This window comes from Bidens hawaiensis, unplaced genomic scaffold, assembly GCF_021521415.1.
Source record: "Bidens hawaiensis isolate Kalapana, Puna unplaced genomic scaffold, B.hawaiensis_p1.1 tig00016461_1, whole genome shotgun sequence".
Taxonomy (NCBI): Eukaryota; Viridiplantae; Streptophyta; class Magnoliopsida; order Asterales; family Asteraceae; genus Bidens; species Bidens hawaiensis.
In genome coordinates, this window is record NW_027492509.1 from 113,574 (window position 1) to 132,805 (window position 19,232).

At 33.4% G+C, this 19,232-nt stretch overlaps 1 protein-coding gene across 1 annotated transcript; it reads left to right on the forward strand.

The window, feature by feature from the left end:
• Positions 1-13,744: 13,744 nt before the first annotated feature.
• LOC143551538 (cytochrome P450 CYP749A22-like) lies at positions 13,745-17,906 on the forward strand. The gene is made up of 5 exons (XM_077041943.1): positions 13,745-14,273; positions 14,386-14,609; positions 16,634-16,866; positions 16,961-17,342; positions 17,413-17,906. Exons 1-5 carry the CDS (start codon positions 14,000-14,002, stop codon positions 17,839-17,841), a joined length of 1,542 nt encoding a protein of 513 aa, XP_076898058.1. The 5' UTR covers positions 13,745-13,999; the 3' UTR covers positions 17,842-17,906.
• The last annotated feature ends 1,326 nt before the right edge of the window (positions 17,907-19,232 follow it).

The following is a 19,232-nucleotide window of genomic DNA, read 5'->3' on the forward strand; positions in this document are numbered from 1 at the left end:
GAGGATTCGTCGAATGTAAAAAAAAGTTATATCTTAGCATGACGATCAATCAATTCGACTTTTCAAGTACAACATAAATTATTGAACAAACACATGTGCACATGATGCATACATATCGGAATCTATCAATTTTTTAGCAAAACAATGGGTGATTGATACAAGCGGACTCAAAAAAATAATAATAATAAAATAAAAAATAAAAAAATTACATACAAAATAACATAAGGTATAAAACCCAAAAAAGAGAGATTAATAAGTTTATATAATATAACAGAAAAAGAAAAAAAAACAAAATTTAAAGAAATTAAATATTGTACCTCATCTTAATGCATAAATTAACAAATACATATATAAATATACTCACACAATGAAGGTATATGAGACGGACCATAGTGTATTGTCGGTTGTAAACTTTATCTTCTTAGTACCAATAAACCACCACCATTTTACTACCACCACCACACCCTCGAACACATGACCAGAGGGTTCACATCTAACGTGTTAACCACACAAGCCACGAATCGAAAGGTTCAACTTTATCTAATCCATCATATCCTTCGTTAGTTGGCTAGATAACAAGGTTAATAGAATCTGCTGTAGGAACCGAATTCGTGAATTGAGTAAATAAACAGAAAATTAACAAACAGTTTTATTACTCATACAATACAATACAAGAATCTAAAATACAATACAGAATCAAAGAAATAAACCAAATACAATACAAAAAAAAATGTAAACGGTTTGGCTGAGGATCGTGTTGAACACGGGCCCTTAAAACAATATTTCGAGTCTCTCAAGAGAACTCGTTGTTTCCCAGAGTACAACGGCCGGAGCAGTAGTACTGCCGGAGTTAACCGTAAACCTGAAAAAGGTTCGAATAAAAGAAACCAGAAATGTAGAAGAAGAAAAAGTTGGAAAAACCTTGCAACAATGCTTGTGTTGTGTGTAAGTTTTGGTGTATGTTGCAACTTAGTTTATCTCTCTATTTATAGAGGGAAAACAAGGCACAAGTTCTCCATCCCACCAATGTGGGATACACCACTATAGTATTTTCTTTCAAATACATACAATCACACATCGATATCTCATTCATCAATGTCTATTAGTGTGCATTTGTTGTGTCATAACAACCTACTAATGCACACGTAACAAATTTTCCAACAATCCCCCACATGAATGGAAATCGATTCTTCGAAGTAAGTTTCAGTAGTTGAGTATTGCCGGATAGGCAGGTGTTACCCTTTAAACCTTCCGTTGTGAAGCATACTTAGCCTCCTAGCGGTTTGTAGTCGCGATGACTTTGAACAGACCCCCATTTGTGTAGACGACAATATGCCTTCACACAATACTCTCCCTGGTTTGGTGAACCCCTCATTCTTGTGTCCGTTATGGTCATGGATCACGGTCCTGGTTCTGCAAGAGCTCTAGGAAATTGCACCTCCCCACAATTCCATTCGAAGCGACCACACTTCTCTCTAACATAGGTGATTCCCATGAATCAATAAAAGCATCATGGTTATTTCACTTAACCTTAATATGCTTAACCTCTCCCAAATGTCACTGGTTTTAGGGTACTCCCCTAGGAGAAAGGACTAGGAAGTTCAAGACTCTCTTTGGTTTTGGGGTACTCCCCCACAGTGATTGCCTCTGGTCATATGATTAAGTTTGCCTATTGAACTTAGCTCTTGGGATCTCCAGTCTGCTAAGTTAGTTTCCCTCATACTTCCTTTATCGCGGGCTTTAGTCCCATTCCTCTCGACAACTTATAAAATTTATCCGTGCTTAAGCCTTTTGTTAACGGGTCCTTTAGCTAGGAGGTGGTACGGTGACTTTAGCTAGGCACCCCCACACTTTCGTGTATTTGTACGAAGGTTCTCTTCCCTTCCATAACTTATAAGGAGTCTCGTCCCTATTCTTGAGATGTATCTTATTTAAAAGATAATTTGCCGTTAAAATGGCATCCCCCCCACATGTCATGGCTCACCCCAGAACTAACCAACATGGCATTCATCATCTCTTTCAATGTACGGTTATTTCGTTCCGCCATGCCATTTGATTGTAGAGAATAAGGAGCGGTTAATTCATGTATTATGCCACTTTGTGCGCATAAATCCGCAAATGGTGAAACGTATTCACCTCCTCGATCGCTTCTCACACGTTTAATTTTCTTGTTAAGTTGTAACTCAACTTCATTTTTAAACAAGATAAAATTTTCTATTGCTTCATCTTTACTTTTAAGTAAATATACATAGCAATATTTTAAGCAATCATCAATAAACGCGATGAAATATTTGTTTCCCCCTCTTGTTGGGCACATTTTTAAATCGCACACATTGGTGTGAATTAAATCAAGTGTTTCGGATATTCTTTCAACCGATTTGACGGATGATCTTGTAAGTTTGGATTCAACACATGTTTCGCATTTCGAGTTTGTATCAATGTGGAATGTTGGTATGCTTTTTAATTTAATTAAACGACAAAGTGAATTGAAATTTACATGTCCTAATCTACCATGCCAAACATTTGAATTTAAAGACTCAATAATATAAGCAGAAGTAGATGCCTTATTCATTTCATTTCCAATCACGGTTACATCAAGTTTAAACATACCATTGAGGGCATAGCCCTTACCAACATACATTCCACGCTTAGTCAAGACAAACTTGTCCGACTCAAACACTAAACGAAAACCAAAGTTATTAAGCAACCAACCCGAAACCAAATTCTTACGAATTTCGGGCACATACAAAGTGTTGCTCAAAGTAAGCTCTTTTCCCGAAGTCATCTTCAAGATCACATTCCCTTCACCCTTGATGTCGGCCTTTGCTTGATTCCCCATAAACAACTTAGCATCACTAGCAGCCTCCTTAAAGGTGCTAAAGAGGGTCTTGTCACCACACACATGACGGGTCGCACCCGTATCAATGAACCATCCTTGCGGTTTGTCCCCCCAAGATTGATTTCTTCAATCATTGCCGAGAGCTCGGTGATCATTGCCACCAACGGTTCACCATTTTCATCCACCATATGCGCACGATCACGCTTAGGCTTCTTGCATTGGTTCGCACGATGGCCATTCTCATTACAATTGTAACAAACACCTTGGAAGTTTGAAGATTGAGGTTTCTTTTTCACAACCTCCTTCTTCGGTCCAAGGTTCACCTTTCCCTTTCCCTTATCCATTTTACCCTTACCCTTATGCCCCCCTTAGAAGATTGTCCAAGTTCAACCATGTTGGCCTTAGCCATTGGCTCCACACGAGCTGATTTTTGAGCCGTTTTATTGTCTTCCTCAATTCGAAGACGAACAATTAATTCATCAATAGTCATCTCCTTTCGTTTGTGCTTAAGATAATTCTTAAACTCAACCCAACTAGGAGGCAACTTTTCAATTATGGCTGCAACTTGGAACGTTTCACTAAGTGTCATACCCTCAGCATGAATTTCATGAAGTATAACTTGTAGTTCTTGGACTTGGGTAATCACAGTCTTGGAGTCAACCATTTTAAAGTCCAAAAAACGGGCCACAACAAATTTCTTTGTTCCCGCATCTTCGGTTTTATACTTCTTGTCTAAAGACTCCCATAGTTCTTTGGCAGTTTTTATCCCACAATAGACGTTATACAATGGATCCGCCAAACCATTGAGCACGTAATTGCGACATAGAAATTCAGAATGTTTCCAAGCGTCCAAAGCACTCACACTTTGGGCATCATCTTGGGCAGTGGGTATGGGGGCTATTTTCTCCAAGAACCGTGCTAAGTTCAAGGTTGTCAAGTAGAAAAATATTTTCTGCTGCCAACTCTTAAGGTGGACACCCGTGAACTTTTCGGGTTTTTCAGCATGGTTAGCCATTGTGGTCGCTCCCACATTGGCTGGGGTCAAATGGACAGCAGGGGTAGCATTAGAAGTGTTTGGGGTTGGTCAACACAGAAAACAGACCAAGTTATTAACTTAGAAAAAAATTCAAAAAATTCTGAAATTTGCGAGATAACACTATCTCGTGCGAGATAGCCAAAACAGCCCAAAAAGGAGCATTTTCTGATTTCAAAATGCTAAAACAAGAACGAATCTGTCTAAGTCCAACTTTGAAGATCCAATTCTTGATTCTGAGACCAAAACAGAAAAGAAAAAAACTGTTTTTAAAACATATACTATTTTGAAACAAAACTAGTTTGGATCAAAACAGAATAGTTTCTGAAAATTTAAACAAAGTTTTCACGAAACGGTTTTAAAAATATTGTTTTAAGATTGTAGGAACCGAATTCGTGAATTAAGTAAATAAACTGAAAATTAACAAACAGTTTTATTACTCATACAATACAATACAAGAATCTGAAATACAATACAAAATCAAAGCAATAAACCAAATACAATACAAAAAAATGTAAACGGTTTGGCTGAGGATCGTGTTGAACACGGGGCCCTTAAAACAATATTTCGAGTCTCCCAAGAGAACTCGTTGTTTCCAAGGGTACAACAGCCGGAGCAGTAGTACTGCCAGAGTTAACCGAAAACCTGAAAAAGGTTCGAATAAAAGAAACCAGAAATGTAGAAGAAGAAGTTGGAAAAACCTTGCAACAATGCTTGTGTTGTGTGTAAAGTTTGGTGTGTGTTGCAACTTAGTTTACCTCTCTATTTATAGAGAAAAAACAAGGCACAAGTTCTCCATCTCACCAATGTGGGATACACCACTATAGTATTTTCTTTCAAATACACACAATCACACATCGATATCTCATTCATCAATGTCTATTAGTGTGCATTTATTGTGTCATAACAACCTACTAATGCACACGTAACAAATTTTCCAACATATACAAACAATAATACAACAAATTTTATAGTTTGGCTTGAAAAATAAAGTTGGATCTTTCTTTATTATTAAACTTTTAAAACTGGTCATGAGAATCAGTCACTTTTGTGACGTTCCAAATTAAATCATATAATAGTCTTTACAACAACAACAAATATATATATATATATATGTATATATATATATATATATATATATATATGGTTAGTATCACTTGAGAACTCTAAAAAAGTTAAGAACTTCTAGAAACTCATAAGAACCAAACATTTTTTAAATTTTAGCTCTCATAACATTTCCTGCTGCCAACTTTTAAAGTGGACACCCGTGAACTTTTCGGGTTTTTCAGCATGGTTAGCCATTGTGGTCGCTCCCACATTGGCTGGGGTCAAATGGACAGCAGGGGTAGCATTAGAAGTGTTTGGGGTTGGTCCTGCCATTCTTAAACACAAAAAACAGACCAAGTTAATAACTTAGAAAAAAAAATTCAGAAAATTCTGAAATTTGCGAGATAAATTCTGAAATTCAAAAAATCATTTGAGAACTCTAAAAAAGTTAAGAACTTCTAGAAACTCATAAGAACCAAACATTTTTTAAATTTTTTTCATATATTAACTTTGTTTGAGACTAGTTTTACCATATTTTATATATAAATTATTGATTACATATATAAATCACAAGTTTACATATGTGTAAAATTTATGTAATAACAAATTTACATATATGCAAAAAAAAATTAGATATGTGGAAAAAACTAATTTTCATAGTTGTAATCGAAAATATAGATATAAATAGTGATAAAACTAAACTCAATTAACACCTCAACCTACTACGTCTGCCCAACTATGTGTTACGAGATGTGGATTCGTCACATCGGTAACATGTATATAGCAGTCAAGTTTTCACATTTCACTCTAAGTTCAAATGTGTTATGATGAGTTTAAATGAGAATTGTGTTTGTATGGTGAGTGGAGACAAATAGTTGATTTAATAACTATATATTAATTAATAATTAAACATAAAAAAAGTTCTAAATCATCGTCTTAGACACTCAACGCTCCCGCCATCGTGTCCTTGCTCCAGTGTTCATGTCCTTAGTTGTGTCACCGCGCATCAGCACAAAGCCCTCTCTCGAAAACCATGACACATGGCCTTACAATCCATCAAAAGCTTAATGCTATAAAGCAATTTTAAAAATGTAAATACACATGCAACTATTGTAAGAATACATATATGGATATATATATTTATATATGGCCATCATTATCATTTATATAATAATGATCAAAATATTAAATTATACCTTATAATTATATTAGCTAGGTAATTGTTGATGGACCAAATTACCCTTTCTTGCTAATCAAGGGTTTCCCCTTGGGTGTATATATAAATATATGGAGAGGTTAATTAACATTACATGACATAACCCTAAACCTCACCTAATATTGTCGTGACCTTCTCTCCATATATTATTCGGTTTCTCAAGAACCCTAATCCCCATCACTAATATACATTCTAAAGGGGAACTCGACCAAGCTGACTGTCATGTCGTCTGGATCATTCTCATCAGCCGTGGCCTCTCTCTCTGTTGTGACAGGTATGTTTTAGTTATAGGTTTATCATAATATCCATGTTTTCTATTACATACATGAAGAACTGATCAACATGTGGTATCAGAGCGATGTTGATTAATCAGTTCTTCATGCTTTCCATTAACTCAAGATCTAAATCGGAAGACATGGACTGAAACCTGATAAACCCTAAGTTAATAAATTTTATTATTAGCTCCGTTCTATGATTTTGAAATATGATAATATTTAACACTGGTCACTTGTTTGCATACGACAAATTGGTTTTGTTGGATTGACAGTCTTGTGCTATTAAAGTAATAATTTCCAGTTATGAAAAAAAGATTTATTCTAATTTTTTAAAGTTGTTTTGATTTATTTAAATAAAAAAAGGGAAGCATGTTATGACTAAAAGGAAGTAAGCATTGCTGAATAAATATTTGAATAATTATCAACCAAAAGTTAGTGACGGTTGATGATTTTTTTGGCTTCAAAACAGTTTTTTTTAAATAATACGTATTTTGTTTCAAATTTCGGATCTTGATTCTGTTAATTAGATAAACAAATCTTCAGGTATCTTTATGAAATTTGAATAATTAATATAATACAAAATTTAAAAATAACTAAATCTTGGAGATAAAGTTTAACCACTTAGAATTTTGGACTTAATTTTTATTGTCTAAAATAGTTTTCGGGTTTTATTTTTAATGTTCACCGAAAACTCATAATTTCCGAGATCTCATAAAACTGAGAACTAATCATACCAAAAACGCCATAATTATCGAGAACTTATATTTTCCAAAAACCAAGTTTTCCGAAAACTCTAAAATCTCGTAAACAATACACTAAAAATTAATAGTGTTTTGTAAACACTTAAGTTAATAATAGTTAATTTACAAAACATATAAAAAGCTTAACTTGAATGAATGATGATGTACACTTCTGTCCAAAGGTGATGTGATACATCTAACATATCATTCAAGTCTAAATACAAGCTGTGTTAATTTAGCTTAAACCTGATTTAAATGTATTACTTCTGCCCAAAGGTGATGCGATACATCTATATCAAGCAAAACTAACTTGTGCATGATTAAAATGGTTGTCTCACTTCTGCCCAAAGGTGATGTGTTACAATTGTTTTGCACATATACTTAAGTAAATTTTAATTCTATCCAAAGGTGATTTATATTTTATTTAAGTAGAATTTTATTAATTATATAGTCTATTAGTTTGATGTTAATAATAGACATATCACATCTTCAATAAAATATAATGATCCTCACATTAATGATCCTTCATTAATCTAATGATCATAAAATTTAATCTGTCTTACCTTAATATCCTATTACATTACTTACTATAATTTTCTTCCTATAAATTAATATCTCATTCAAATCATTCACTATAAAACATCATATGTTTTGCTTCATAAAGAGTTTAATTAACTTTTAGCTCTTATCGTTTTTGATTATCCCTAAAGACATGACAATCTCGTTGCTCTTTCTAATAATAGTAATAAAGAAGAAATCTAGAGCATGACAAATGAGATGAGTCAAACATAATGTCTCTTATGATAATCAATAAACTCATGCTATCAAATAGAGTTATTCTAGATTTAGTTTTCCCTAAAACTAATCTAATATATTGAAAATAACCAAAATAACCCTTAAGATGCGTGCATTCCTTCTAAATTCTAACTATAAAGTTAAATGGCATTACTGAATACATCATAATATACAGTTTCATGACCCATAAAATTAAGGGCTCACACATGAAAATAAGTACAATTTTCTAGTACATTATATACTAAAATTTTCAATAGTACAAGTTGACGCCTTAAGAATCAACTATAACACTCAAAAGTACCAAAGAAAAATGAGTGTGTTGATCAGCGACATATGTACAAGAAAAGACATGTATGGTACTAGAAAGTAAAATGTTATTCAACTCACTTCCATTAAATAAAACCTAAAAGAGGATAATACTAAAGTTCATGGACAAAATACAAATATTACTTTCAGCTTTAATTTCTCTAAAGAGAAGTCTCACTGCAAATATATGTCATCAGATTCTGCATAAGCAACAAGACTATCCATAATTCAAAAGAACAACTGGCTAAATTGATAGTTGTATATTAATGATATTTAAGTCTGCTAATTCTAATATTCCAACTAACACATGATATGTTGAGTCTAGTTCTATACGTTTCCTTACCAAGATTCAACAAATTACTAACTTGAGAGTTAGTGACAAATTCAAATGTTAAAGCATTAGAATCATAATTAACTGTCTTTTAGGTACGCTTTATGATACCTTACAAAATCTGGAGATTATTCAGAATTCAGTATCAATACTTAAGCTACATTATGACAGTTATAAGGTTTGCATAGCTAACATAAGGTCACTATTACCTTAAACTCTCATATGATTTGTTATCAATATTTGGATTGAAACATTTATAAAATACAACTAGATGATACTATATACTTTCACAACTTTTGTTATCATGCAAATAAAAATTTAACAAAAGACAAATGAGACATATAAAATTCATCCATTAAAACCAAATTTAATGAGAAATCATGACATGGTTAATGAGGGTGATTTTTAATATAATCTCATTTTTATTGATTTTAAATCATGTGTTAGATGCCCTAAACATTGTTTGGCTTAAGAAATAAGTATGGGTCCACTAGAAGTTATAGTTCACTTACATTAGTGGAACTTATTCAAACGGAATATTCAGACATAATTATTTTATCATTTAAATGGCTATTTACTTGTATCTAATCTGTCTTCTATCATTCATGTTCTTAAAGAGATCCATTCATATATACTTAATATGATTTCTTCTAAATATGTCCCTAATTTTCTTATGACACATAAAGAAAATCAAATTAAGTCTAACGTATGTATGACAAATTCCCACATAACATACATCATTGAAACTTCTCATGTAGTTTTCCCAGAGATATCGAATATTAGTGGGAGCCTTAAGTGTCTCAATCATAACTTACAAGATTTGCAAGAGGTTGGGGAGTGAAAAATTGATATTATCTTAATTACACCTCTTGTACAAGACACGGTTCCATCACAACAGTATTCCATTAAAACTTATCTCTGTAGAATTTACTACTACTCTTACAAAAGTTTCGGTGTTTCTTAAATGTGGGCATACTCCGATTTCTTATTGAAATAATCCTCACAATAGAAACTACGACGACTTACATCATTAACTTGTTTCTCTATTAGAATCTATTGGTCTTTAAATATTGACCCTAAGCATGCAAATTTTCCTAGAGGCTTCTAAGGTCAGTGGGAGCAGTAAAAGTCCTTATAATGACTTGTAAGAAGTACAAGAGGCGGGGGGAAGAGAGTCATTAAATTTTACTCTATATTTAAACTCCAATTGCACCTCTTGTACACCATACTGCACCGACTCTTACATACTTAGAATCCTAAAAATGATAGCAACCTAACCTAGAGCTAATCCATAAAACCTAGACTTTTAAAATTACCCAATAATCAACTCAGGAGGCCATCTAGGTTTTAAAACCTACTAACACTGATGATTATGTAACCTTCCTAACTAAAGTTGGAATGGATGTTGGAAAGTTTAATGATCTTACCCCTTATAATTAAACCATTAGCATCAATCATAATTGACTCCATAAGTCAAGCTAACGTTTTGAGATTTGGTTGAATCACCTAAAAGTGTTTATAACTAAACTAAATCCCAATACGAAACGCTAAGACAATAAGAAGCACGACTGATTGTTAAAGGTTACATTCAAGGATAAACCAATTATCAAAGAGTCTTCTTACCTATATTACAAAAGATTTCTTTAAGGATCATTATTGTTCTCGTAGCTTATAATAGTTAAGAGCTACAATAGATGAACATTAAAACAACTTTCCCTAACAATCGGCTTACATATTTATATGTTCATAAAACAACCTAAAAGTTATAAATTGAAGGTCAAAGAACATTTTGTCCATAAGTCAATAAAATCCATGTATGGGTTAATGCAAACATCAAATATGAAGAAATCTTTATATAATTATTTTCATCAATAACAAGTGGATTAATGTGCCTACCTTAAGATGAGTGGGAGCGGAGCAACTAAAAACAAACTTGTCCTTATATTGACAAGTATATGTTACATGAGTCAAAGGATTTTCACACATACTTTGATATTATAGATCTCAGAGATATTTCTTACACATGTAACAAACAGTATTGCTCTACTTTAGAGGATAATAGGATCACATAGATTATTTCTTTATGCTTCATCAAGTAGAAGCCTTATATAAGTTCAAGTCTATACTCGTTTAGAATTGCAACACACTAGATATGTCTAGATTAATGTGAAGCATTTAAAAGAGTATTAAAATATCTTTAAGAGAAACGAAAGACTATAATTTAGAAGAAGTGAGAATTCAAACCGGTTAATTACTCTAAAACTTTGCTATATTCAAATATAACATAATTTAATTTTCGGGATATATTCTTATGTCATCAGATAAATCTATCTAATGGAGGAGTCATAATGAACTGATAACAACAATTTAAATTTTATTGGTATAATATGTTGGTTAAATCACAACGCAATTGTCAATAAATTTTGTTGAAAGTTTATCATTGGACTCACAAGTTATTAATTCCATAAAAATTATATATTTAAGACTTATTGTGATAAAGTCAGCTACCATGTTTTCTCAAACAGTAACAGTTCGAGAGGTGCTGCATTAAATTTCGATTTGAAATACATTAATCGTTTATGAACGGATTGAGGAAACTACATTTTCATATCGAATACATTCATGATATGCTTAAGGATCCTATAACCAAAGGTCTGTCACCCATAAGTTTTATGAAAACGCTTATAATAAAGACGGGATTATCAATGACCATGTATTGTATATCGTTAAATGAATGACTAATTATTAACTTTCCTCATCAATTTTGATTTTGTATGTCTCTTAATATGTTCTGCATGCGAAATGACATATAGACAAATTAGTATACAAATAAAATATTTGAAGGGCTTACTTATAAAATTTTGATCATAACTACTTAGGTTTTAAATAAGGACTGCAGTATGATTAATGGGGGTCTTGAGCTGATGTTCAATTCAATAATTGTATTTCTCTGCTCCAGTTTAAGTTTAAAGCTAAAATGAGTGTTAAAATCTGCAGACTAATCTAATGCTCATAATAAATGATTACTCGGCCAAGTGGTAGAATGTAAGAATAAATATATGGATATATATATTTATATATGGCCATCATTATCATTTATATAATAATTAGATCAAAATATTAAATTATACCTTATAATTATATTAGCTAGGTAATTGTTGATAGACCAAATTACCCTTTCTTGCTAATCAAGGGTTTCCCCTTGGGTGTATATATAAATATATGAAAAGGTTAATTAACATCACATGACATAACCTTAAACCTCACCTAATATTGTCGTGACCTTCTCTCCATATATTATTCGGTTTCTTAAGAACCCTAATCCCCATCACTAATATACATCCTAAAGGGGAACTCGACCAAGCTGACTGTCATGTCGTCTGGATCATTCTCATCAGCCGTGGCCTCTCTCTCTCTGCTGTGACAGGTATGTTTTAGTTATAGGTTTATCATAATATCCATGTTTTCTATTACATACATGAAGAACTGATCAACAACTATTACATATAATAAACAAAAATAATTAAGTTTTTTATGGTTTCTTGAGGTTACGATTTTCAAAATTTAGCAAAAGTTATTTGTTAGCCATTTTAGTATAATTTGATTAGTTACGCTCAAGTGTTGTATAAAGAAATATTAGATTAAAAGAAAAGCAACGAGATAACAAATGGGGTGGATTCACATGTGAACAATACTGGTTCCCATACAAATTCAACAGTTTTAGATGTGAAGTTGTGAACTGATATTAGTTGAATATGTAAATCAACGTTGTAAATTTGCATTGACTTAACACTGAGAACAGATTAAAGCAGGAAAAAAGTGATAACGTGAATTTACTAGGGGTGTCAAATCCCGACACAACCCTAAACCCGACACGGAAAATATAGGTTTTGGGTTGGCTGACATGATCCGTTTTCTTAAACAAGTCAACCCGAACCCGACCCATAAAAAAATGGTTAACTTAATATTTTTAATTTAGAGATAAGATGTTATAAATTTTTAAGTTAAATATTTAGTTTGTTAAATTTTCATATATCAATTAACTTTTAAAAGTATAACTAATTTCTTTTATACTACTTCTATCTATTTTTTAATTCTAATAATTTCATTTTATTAGTTATAACTGTATATTCTCTGGTTAGGGTTGAAGAATCTCAACACGCTAACCCGCCAACCCGCCAACCTGACACGATTGACACCCCTAGAATTTACATTGTTTCAACAACATAAAATATGATTTAAAAAAATATAGTTTAATCTACAATGTTAGTTTACATACTGGCGAGTCGTGCTTTAGTTCAAATGTAAGCACTTAACCGATGATAATCTAATGCATAAATAAATAATAGTTTGATTCTGCGATTCACAACATGATATTTAGTTCTCTTCGTGAAGGAAGTCATAAGGTTTGTAGAATGCATGAACCAATTGTATAAATTCGTATGTTAAATTGTAATAACTCAAAATATCAAATAATAGTTCATATGTGAATTTGTATTAAGTTTCAACTAATTGCAAATACGAAAAGTTTAATTGAATATGTTAGAGTAATCTTGTATAAGTTCGAGGATCTAGTTGTCGTATTTACAAACCTAAGGATTTTTTAAGTTAGTTTTTCTCATAGTTTCAATATAATAAGGTTTTTTTTATGTTAAGAATTAGAGGGTTTAACTATGGGTTATTTGTAATGAAGTTATAATTACCACCATCACTAATACAAACGAGAATTAAATTCATAATATCCGATTATCACTTTTAACCTGAGCTTGACTACCTTCATGACCCTGTCCTTAACCATTTCCTAAGATGTATGAACTTGCACATCCACTCATTTGGTTGTGATTTTTTACATCTAATCGAGTGAATATCATTCTTCTTGAATCATATCTTTTTCTCCCTTCTCGAATACACAACGCTAGTAATGTGAGCCAAATGTCAATTCTTGAACCAGACTTTTCAATATTCAAATAAAAAAAATATTAATTGAATAGGTACAAAGGAATATATCAATAGGTATCTAGTTAAAATGAAAATAAAAAATGTTTTGAAATGCATATATATCCACTTCATACGTGAAACACTTCACGTGATTTTTCACTTTGTACAAAAACTATTGGGTCCATCAACATATATAGTATATGTGTGTAAGATGTCAAGCTTTTACTAGTGCTGTGTCAATTTTCGTACAAAACAAAACCTTTGGCATATTTTGCGTCTATAATGTATTATGTATATAAATAATTTTCCCGACAAAAATGATTAAACAATACGATCAATTAATCAAATGGCTAGATTATTTTATTAAGCAGAAATTGGTTTGAAGTCTCTTTCAATTCCTTGCTGTCATGATTATAAAATTCATCATATGCACATAATTAAATTTCTACACTGCATACCAATACACCATCTACTCCAAAATGATAACTTTCTTGGGAGTTTGGATAGGACTACTGTGTTCTATAGTCCTCTTTACTCTTTTCAAGTTCTTTCACAAATTTTGGTGGGTTCCAATGCACATAAAGTATGTAATGAACTCACAAGGAATAAGCGGACCTCCATATCGTTTCATCTATGGCAATACCAATGAAATTTTCGATATGATAAGGAAATCCACGAGCTCGCCTATGGAGACATCTCACTACATATTTCCACAAGTTCAACCTCACATTGATTCATGGCTCCGCATATATGGTTGGTTGCAAATACTCAGTTTTGTAGTAGTGTTAATATATCGTCTAGCAGTGTTGGTAGTATCTTAATGGATGCATACATATGCGCATTTTAAATGTTTGTCTTTATGCAGGGAAGAATGTTTTATGTTGGCATGGTCCTCAAGCTGAGTTAGTTGTCACGGATCGGGAGCTTCTCAAAGAAATAATGAGTGTCAGAGAGATCTCGATGGAGAAACCAGGCGTAGGGCCTATTTTCAATAAGATACTTGGAGGTGGTCTAGTTTTGTCTCAAGGTGATAAATGGGCAATACAAAGAAAAATAGCAACTCATGCTTTCAGTGGCCAAAGGTTGAAGGTAAGTTCACACCACACATTGGCAATCCATTAATCTTGACAATTGAATATCTTGTTTAAATAACTTTGTCTCTATAATAAAATTTAAATTTGAGAAATTAAAGTACACTTATGCCACATATCGATCCCTTCTAAAAAGGGTTATTGAATTTAAATACTCTTAACTTTCACTCTTTGTCCGGGAACGCTCTCAACTAATAAAATGTTACCCATCACTTCCAACTATCATATCACCTTATTTTCTTCTGTCACTCCTGAACTAACAGAACACTACCTCTGTTAGGCTGAGGGGTGTGGGGGGCGCGAGAGGGGGTGCGAGTGGGGGCGCCAGCCAATAATATTGTGACGTGTGGTAGAGAGAGAAACTTGATAAGATGGGTGTTGGTTGTGGTGCTCGCGCCCCGGGCCATGGTGTGGAGGGGCACGAGAGGGGGCGCGAGCGGATTTTTTTTTTTTTTTTTTATAAATGTATTAAAAAAACGTATTATTAAAAAAACTCATAAATTATTTAAAAAAACACACATTAATTAAAAAAACACGTTAATATCTAAAAAAAATTAAAGTACTAAAAATATTTGATTTTTACGATTTTTAAGATTAATCGATTTTTACGATTTCATGTGCAACCCTAACCGAACAACAACATCCCCCTGCTATTCATACGCTCCCGTTTTAAAATATGTTTTGTAATAAAATTGAAAAATATTTAATGCTTTTGAGTATGTGTTGAAAATGAGAAAGATGGTTGCGTGTTGAAATGTTATATATGAATGACAATTTGTCTTTTACTTGAAAAATAACTCTATATATGAGAAAGGTGTACAAGTAATAATTATTGCATTGCGTAAAACAACACTCTCTGTATGGAATGGTTGTACATCGTCGGTGGTTGAATTGAAGCTTTTCTGGCAATTTTGGTAAGTTAAATTTCACATGTCCGTTCAGTTCAGATATGTAATGTTGTAGTCGATTATTAATAAACCACCATAATTTTTAACGAAGATTTACCATTTAAATTGGAAGAAATCCCAACAAATTATTGAATTTAGTGCTGCAAACAAATCAAATATTATTTGAGTTTGACTACGAATATATATATATATATATATATATATATATATATATATATATATATATGAGCTGAAATAATCCCAAGACACCCAATATGAGCCCAACGGCTCTATTTATGCATCCCAAGACACCCCTCACGCGCAACCTGTCCCGCGAGACCCCTGGCGCCTGCCTCTTTTTCCGCGCTCGCGCCCCTCTCGCGCCCCTCTCGCGCCTCGGTGGTGTGGTGCTCGCGCCCCGGGGCGCGAGCGGCTGTCCTTTTGCGCCCTTTCTCGCGCTCCACACCCCTCAGCCTTAGTGTTCTTGTTAGAATTGACATTATTCTTATAGACTTGACACTTTCTAATGGAATACTAATAAAAATAAAAGAGTCCCGTACCACACTAACTCCATTACCACCACCACCTAACCTTACAAGCCTCCATAACCTCCATCACTCACCTCACCATCATCATCATCTAACATTAATAAGTGCCACCACCTACCATCATAACCCACCATGGTGGGTCCCATTGAACCCCATTGTTTAGGAGCTTCGTCCTTACAACCCTTGAGGTTCCACGGTGTCTGAAATTAAAGTAGATTTGAACTTTGAAGCGCGTTTCACACATCCTAATGCATATCAATGGTTATCTCAATTTCCCATTTGGTTTAACTAAATTCAGTTATACTAAAATAGATTTGATGATGCTAAAATCACCAATAATAAGCACTGCAGTTCCAACATCAAAACTGGAATTAGTTTATCTAGTTCCTGATGAACTTCTATAACCAAATAAAAGAAATGAACGCAGTAGCTTTGAAATAAAACAATGATAAGGATTCATACTGATTTTGAATTTGGTAGCAAAATTAATTCCGGAAAATGGGAAAGGAGTCTTACTTGTTTAGGAAGAAAAAGGGAAATATATATAATGGGACTAACAGTCACTTCTCTTATTCATCTGGCTATAGAACATGGTTCCGACGATGGTTGAAAGTGCCAAAATGATGCTGGAAAGGTGGAAACATATTGAAACAAAAGAGATGGATGTATATAACGAGTTCAGAATATTGGCATCGGAAGTCATTTCAAGGACCGCATTTGGCAGTAGTTATGCAGAAGGGATGCAACTTTTCCAAAAGCTTTGGGCGTTAACCCAATTAGTTTCCAAAACCGCATACAAAACTAGGCTTCCAGGCATTGGGTAAAAATATAAGTAATCTACCTTTAGTGTGTGTGCGCACCCGGATACAAAAATACAACTCAATAAATGATGATGTATGCTTTAAACTTCACAGGATGATATACAAAGACAAAGATGATGAAGAATCTGAAAAGTTGAAAGCGGGTGTTCATTATCTCATTATGCAAATGATAAAAAACAGAGAAAAGATGATACTTTCAAGATCTAATGAAGACAACTCCGGTACTGATTACCTCGGATTGCTTTTGAAGGCACATCATGAAAGTGATGGAAGTTACAAGCTCTCCATACAGGATGTTATTGATGACTGCAAAACTTTTTATAGTGCGGGCCATGCAACGAGCTATCTGTTACTCTCGTGGGTTACTTTTCTTCTAGGAATCCATACCGATTGGCAAGAGGTAGCGCGAGAGGAGGTTCAAGAAGTATTTGGTAATCAATATCCATCTTCAGAAGGAATAGCAAGACTCAAGAAAGTAAGATTATTTATAAAACGGAAAACTAAATTTCTAGTTTTGTTCTGTAATTTTTTTACATATCATGCAGATGGGCATGATAATCAATGAAACATTACGATTATACCCTCCTTCAATATCTACAAACCGAAAAGTTCTAAAGGAAACACGCATCGGAAATCTGGTTCTTCCGGCAAACTTAAATTTACATATACCAATATTAGCACTTCATCAAGACCCTGGGATATGGGGAGAAGATGCTCATCTCTTCAAACCGGAAAGATTCTCAGAAGGGATTGCCAGTGTTGTTAATAACAATCCAGGTGCATTCCTCCCTTTCGGCTATGGACCACGAATATGTGTCGGTTACAATTTCGCAATAAATGAAGCTAAAATAACCCTCTCGATGATTTTACAACGTTATAGATTCACCCTTTCCCCAAACTATGTCCATGCACCAGTTCAGTATATCTCGCTCCGCCCAATGTATGGTATTCAGATCATGTTTCAAGCCCTCTAAACCTCCCAATTATTGGGGCCAGTGTGCTTCTTGGGAACAAGATGACGACTTTCTACGATTTGCATCTAGTGATGGCGAAAATAATGGCTACTAGGGTTTGTATCGTATCTAGAGCCTTAGCTCATGTACTATGTAAAAGATACTGGAATAATATATGAATGTTGTGCTTGCAATTGAAGGGGACCCTCAATGAATGTGCAGAAACTAGAAACCTGGATATACTTAAGTTGGGTCCGTGGGACAAGGGCTAGCGGCGTAGCTTGTTGCCGGTTTACCTTTTGTCTAGATGTAAACACTATTTTATGTATTAATTGAATAACCTTAGAAATATTTGTTAGTTGGAAAATATTAACTAGTTGGTATATATTACACTGCTGTATGGAAGAGTTGAAGTTTAAAGCCAAGCATGCAAACCTTACGTCAGAAGCTTCTGTTGTTTGGAAGAGAGACAATACTAGGTGTAAAGATTTCATTACTTTTACCATTATATGAGTTCAAACTATTTTATGTTTTTTTTCTGTTTTTTCATGTATGTATCAAGTGAACTGAGTCTTGAAATTGTAATGATCAAAAGAATAAAATCCAAAATATATAATAATATTGTAAGTCTTATCGATTAATGAAGTGTGCCAAAAGTAAAGATTTTCTATGTATGCAAATGCAAAGATTTCCCTAGCGAGTGACTCGTTATAACTAACACATGTATGAGGTTCTAAGTCATAAGGCAAAAAGTATTTCTGTAAGTGTTTATCAAAGGTTTTATGAGTCTATAGCATTGTTTAGGTTCTCTTTTGAGACTTTAACTAAAAGGTCATGGTCTTTATTGTAGTTGATATTTTGGGTAACCCTTCATATATAATGTCTAGAAAATTTCATTTATCTTCTCACCTATGTTTCACTCTAGAGAGGGCATAGCTATTCTCACCACCAACATAACTAGCAGTCATTCATCATCTCAAGGGGATTGTGGGCCTAGATGATATCATCTCTATCTATGATTACTTGTTATAACATTGTTCACTACTAGAAAATACCCCTTTAATGACGCGCATATTTAATGACGCGTTATGCGCGTCATTAAAGGGGTAGATGACACAATATCACGTGTCAAGGAAAGCCATGTCATAAAGTAAAAATGACGCAAATTTGTGTGTCATCTTTTTATGACTATTTTGAATGATAACAAAAATCCTCATAAAAAAAATAGAAAAAAATATTTTAAAAAATCATAGCTCAATAAATAAATCAAATACAAAAAAAAAACTAAAAAGTTTTTCCGTTGTCCTCATTAAAATAAAAATAAAAAAAATTGACAAGAAACCCGTTCGGACCCATTTGACGTGTTCTGACCTAACCCATTCCGACCCAACCCGTTCTGACCCGACCCAAAA

Coding starts and splice junctions, on each gene's coding strand:
- LOC143551538 (XM_077041943.1), top strand. CDS start 14,000: ATGATAACTTTCTTGGGAGTTTGGATAGGACTACTGTGTTCTATAGTC. Junction 14,274..14,385: donor TTCATGGCTCCGCATATATG/GTTGGTTGCAAA, acceptor GTCTTTATGCAG/GGAAGAATGTTTTATGTTGG. Junction 16,867..16,960: donor ACTAGGCTTCCAGGCATTGG/GTAAAAATATAA, acceptor TAAACTTCACAG/GATGATATACAAAGACAAAG.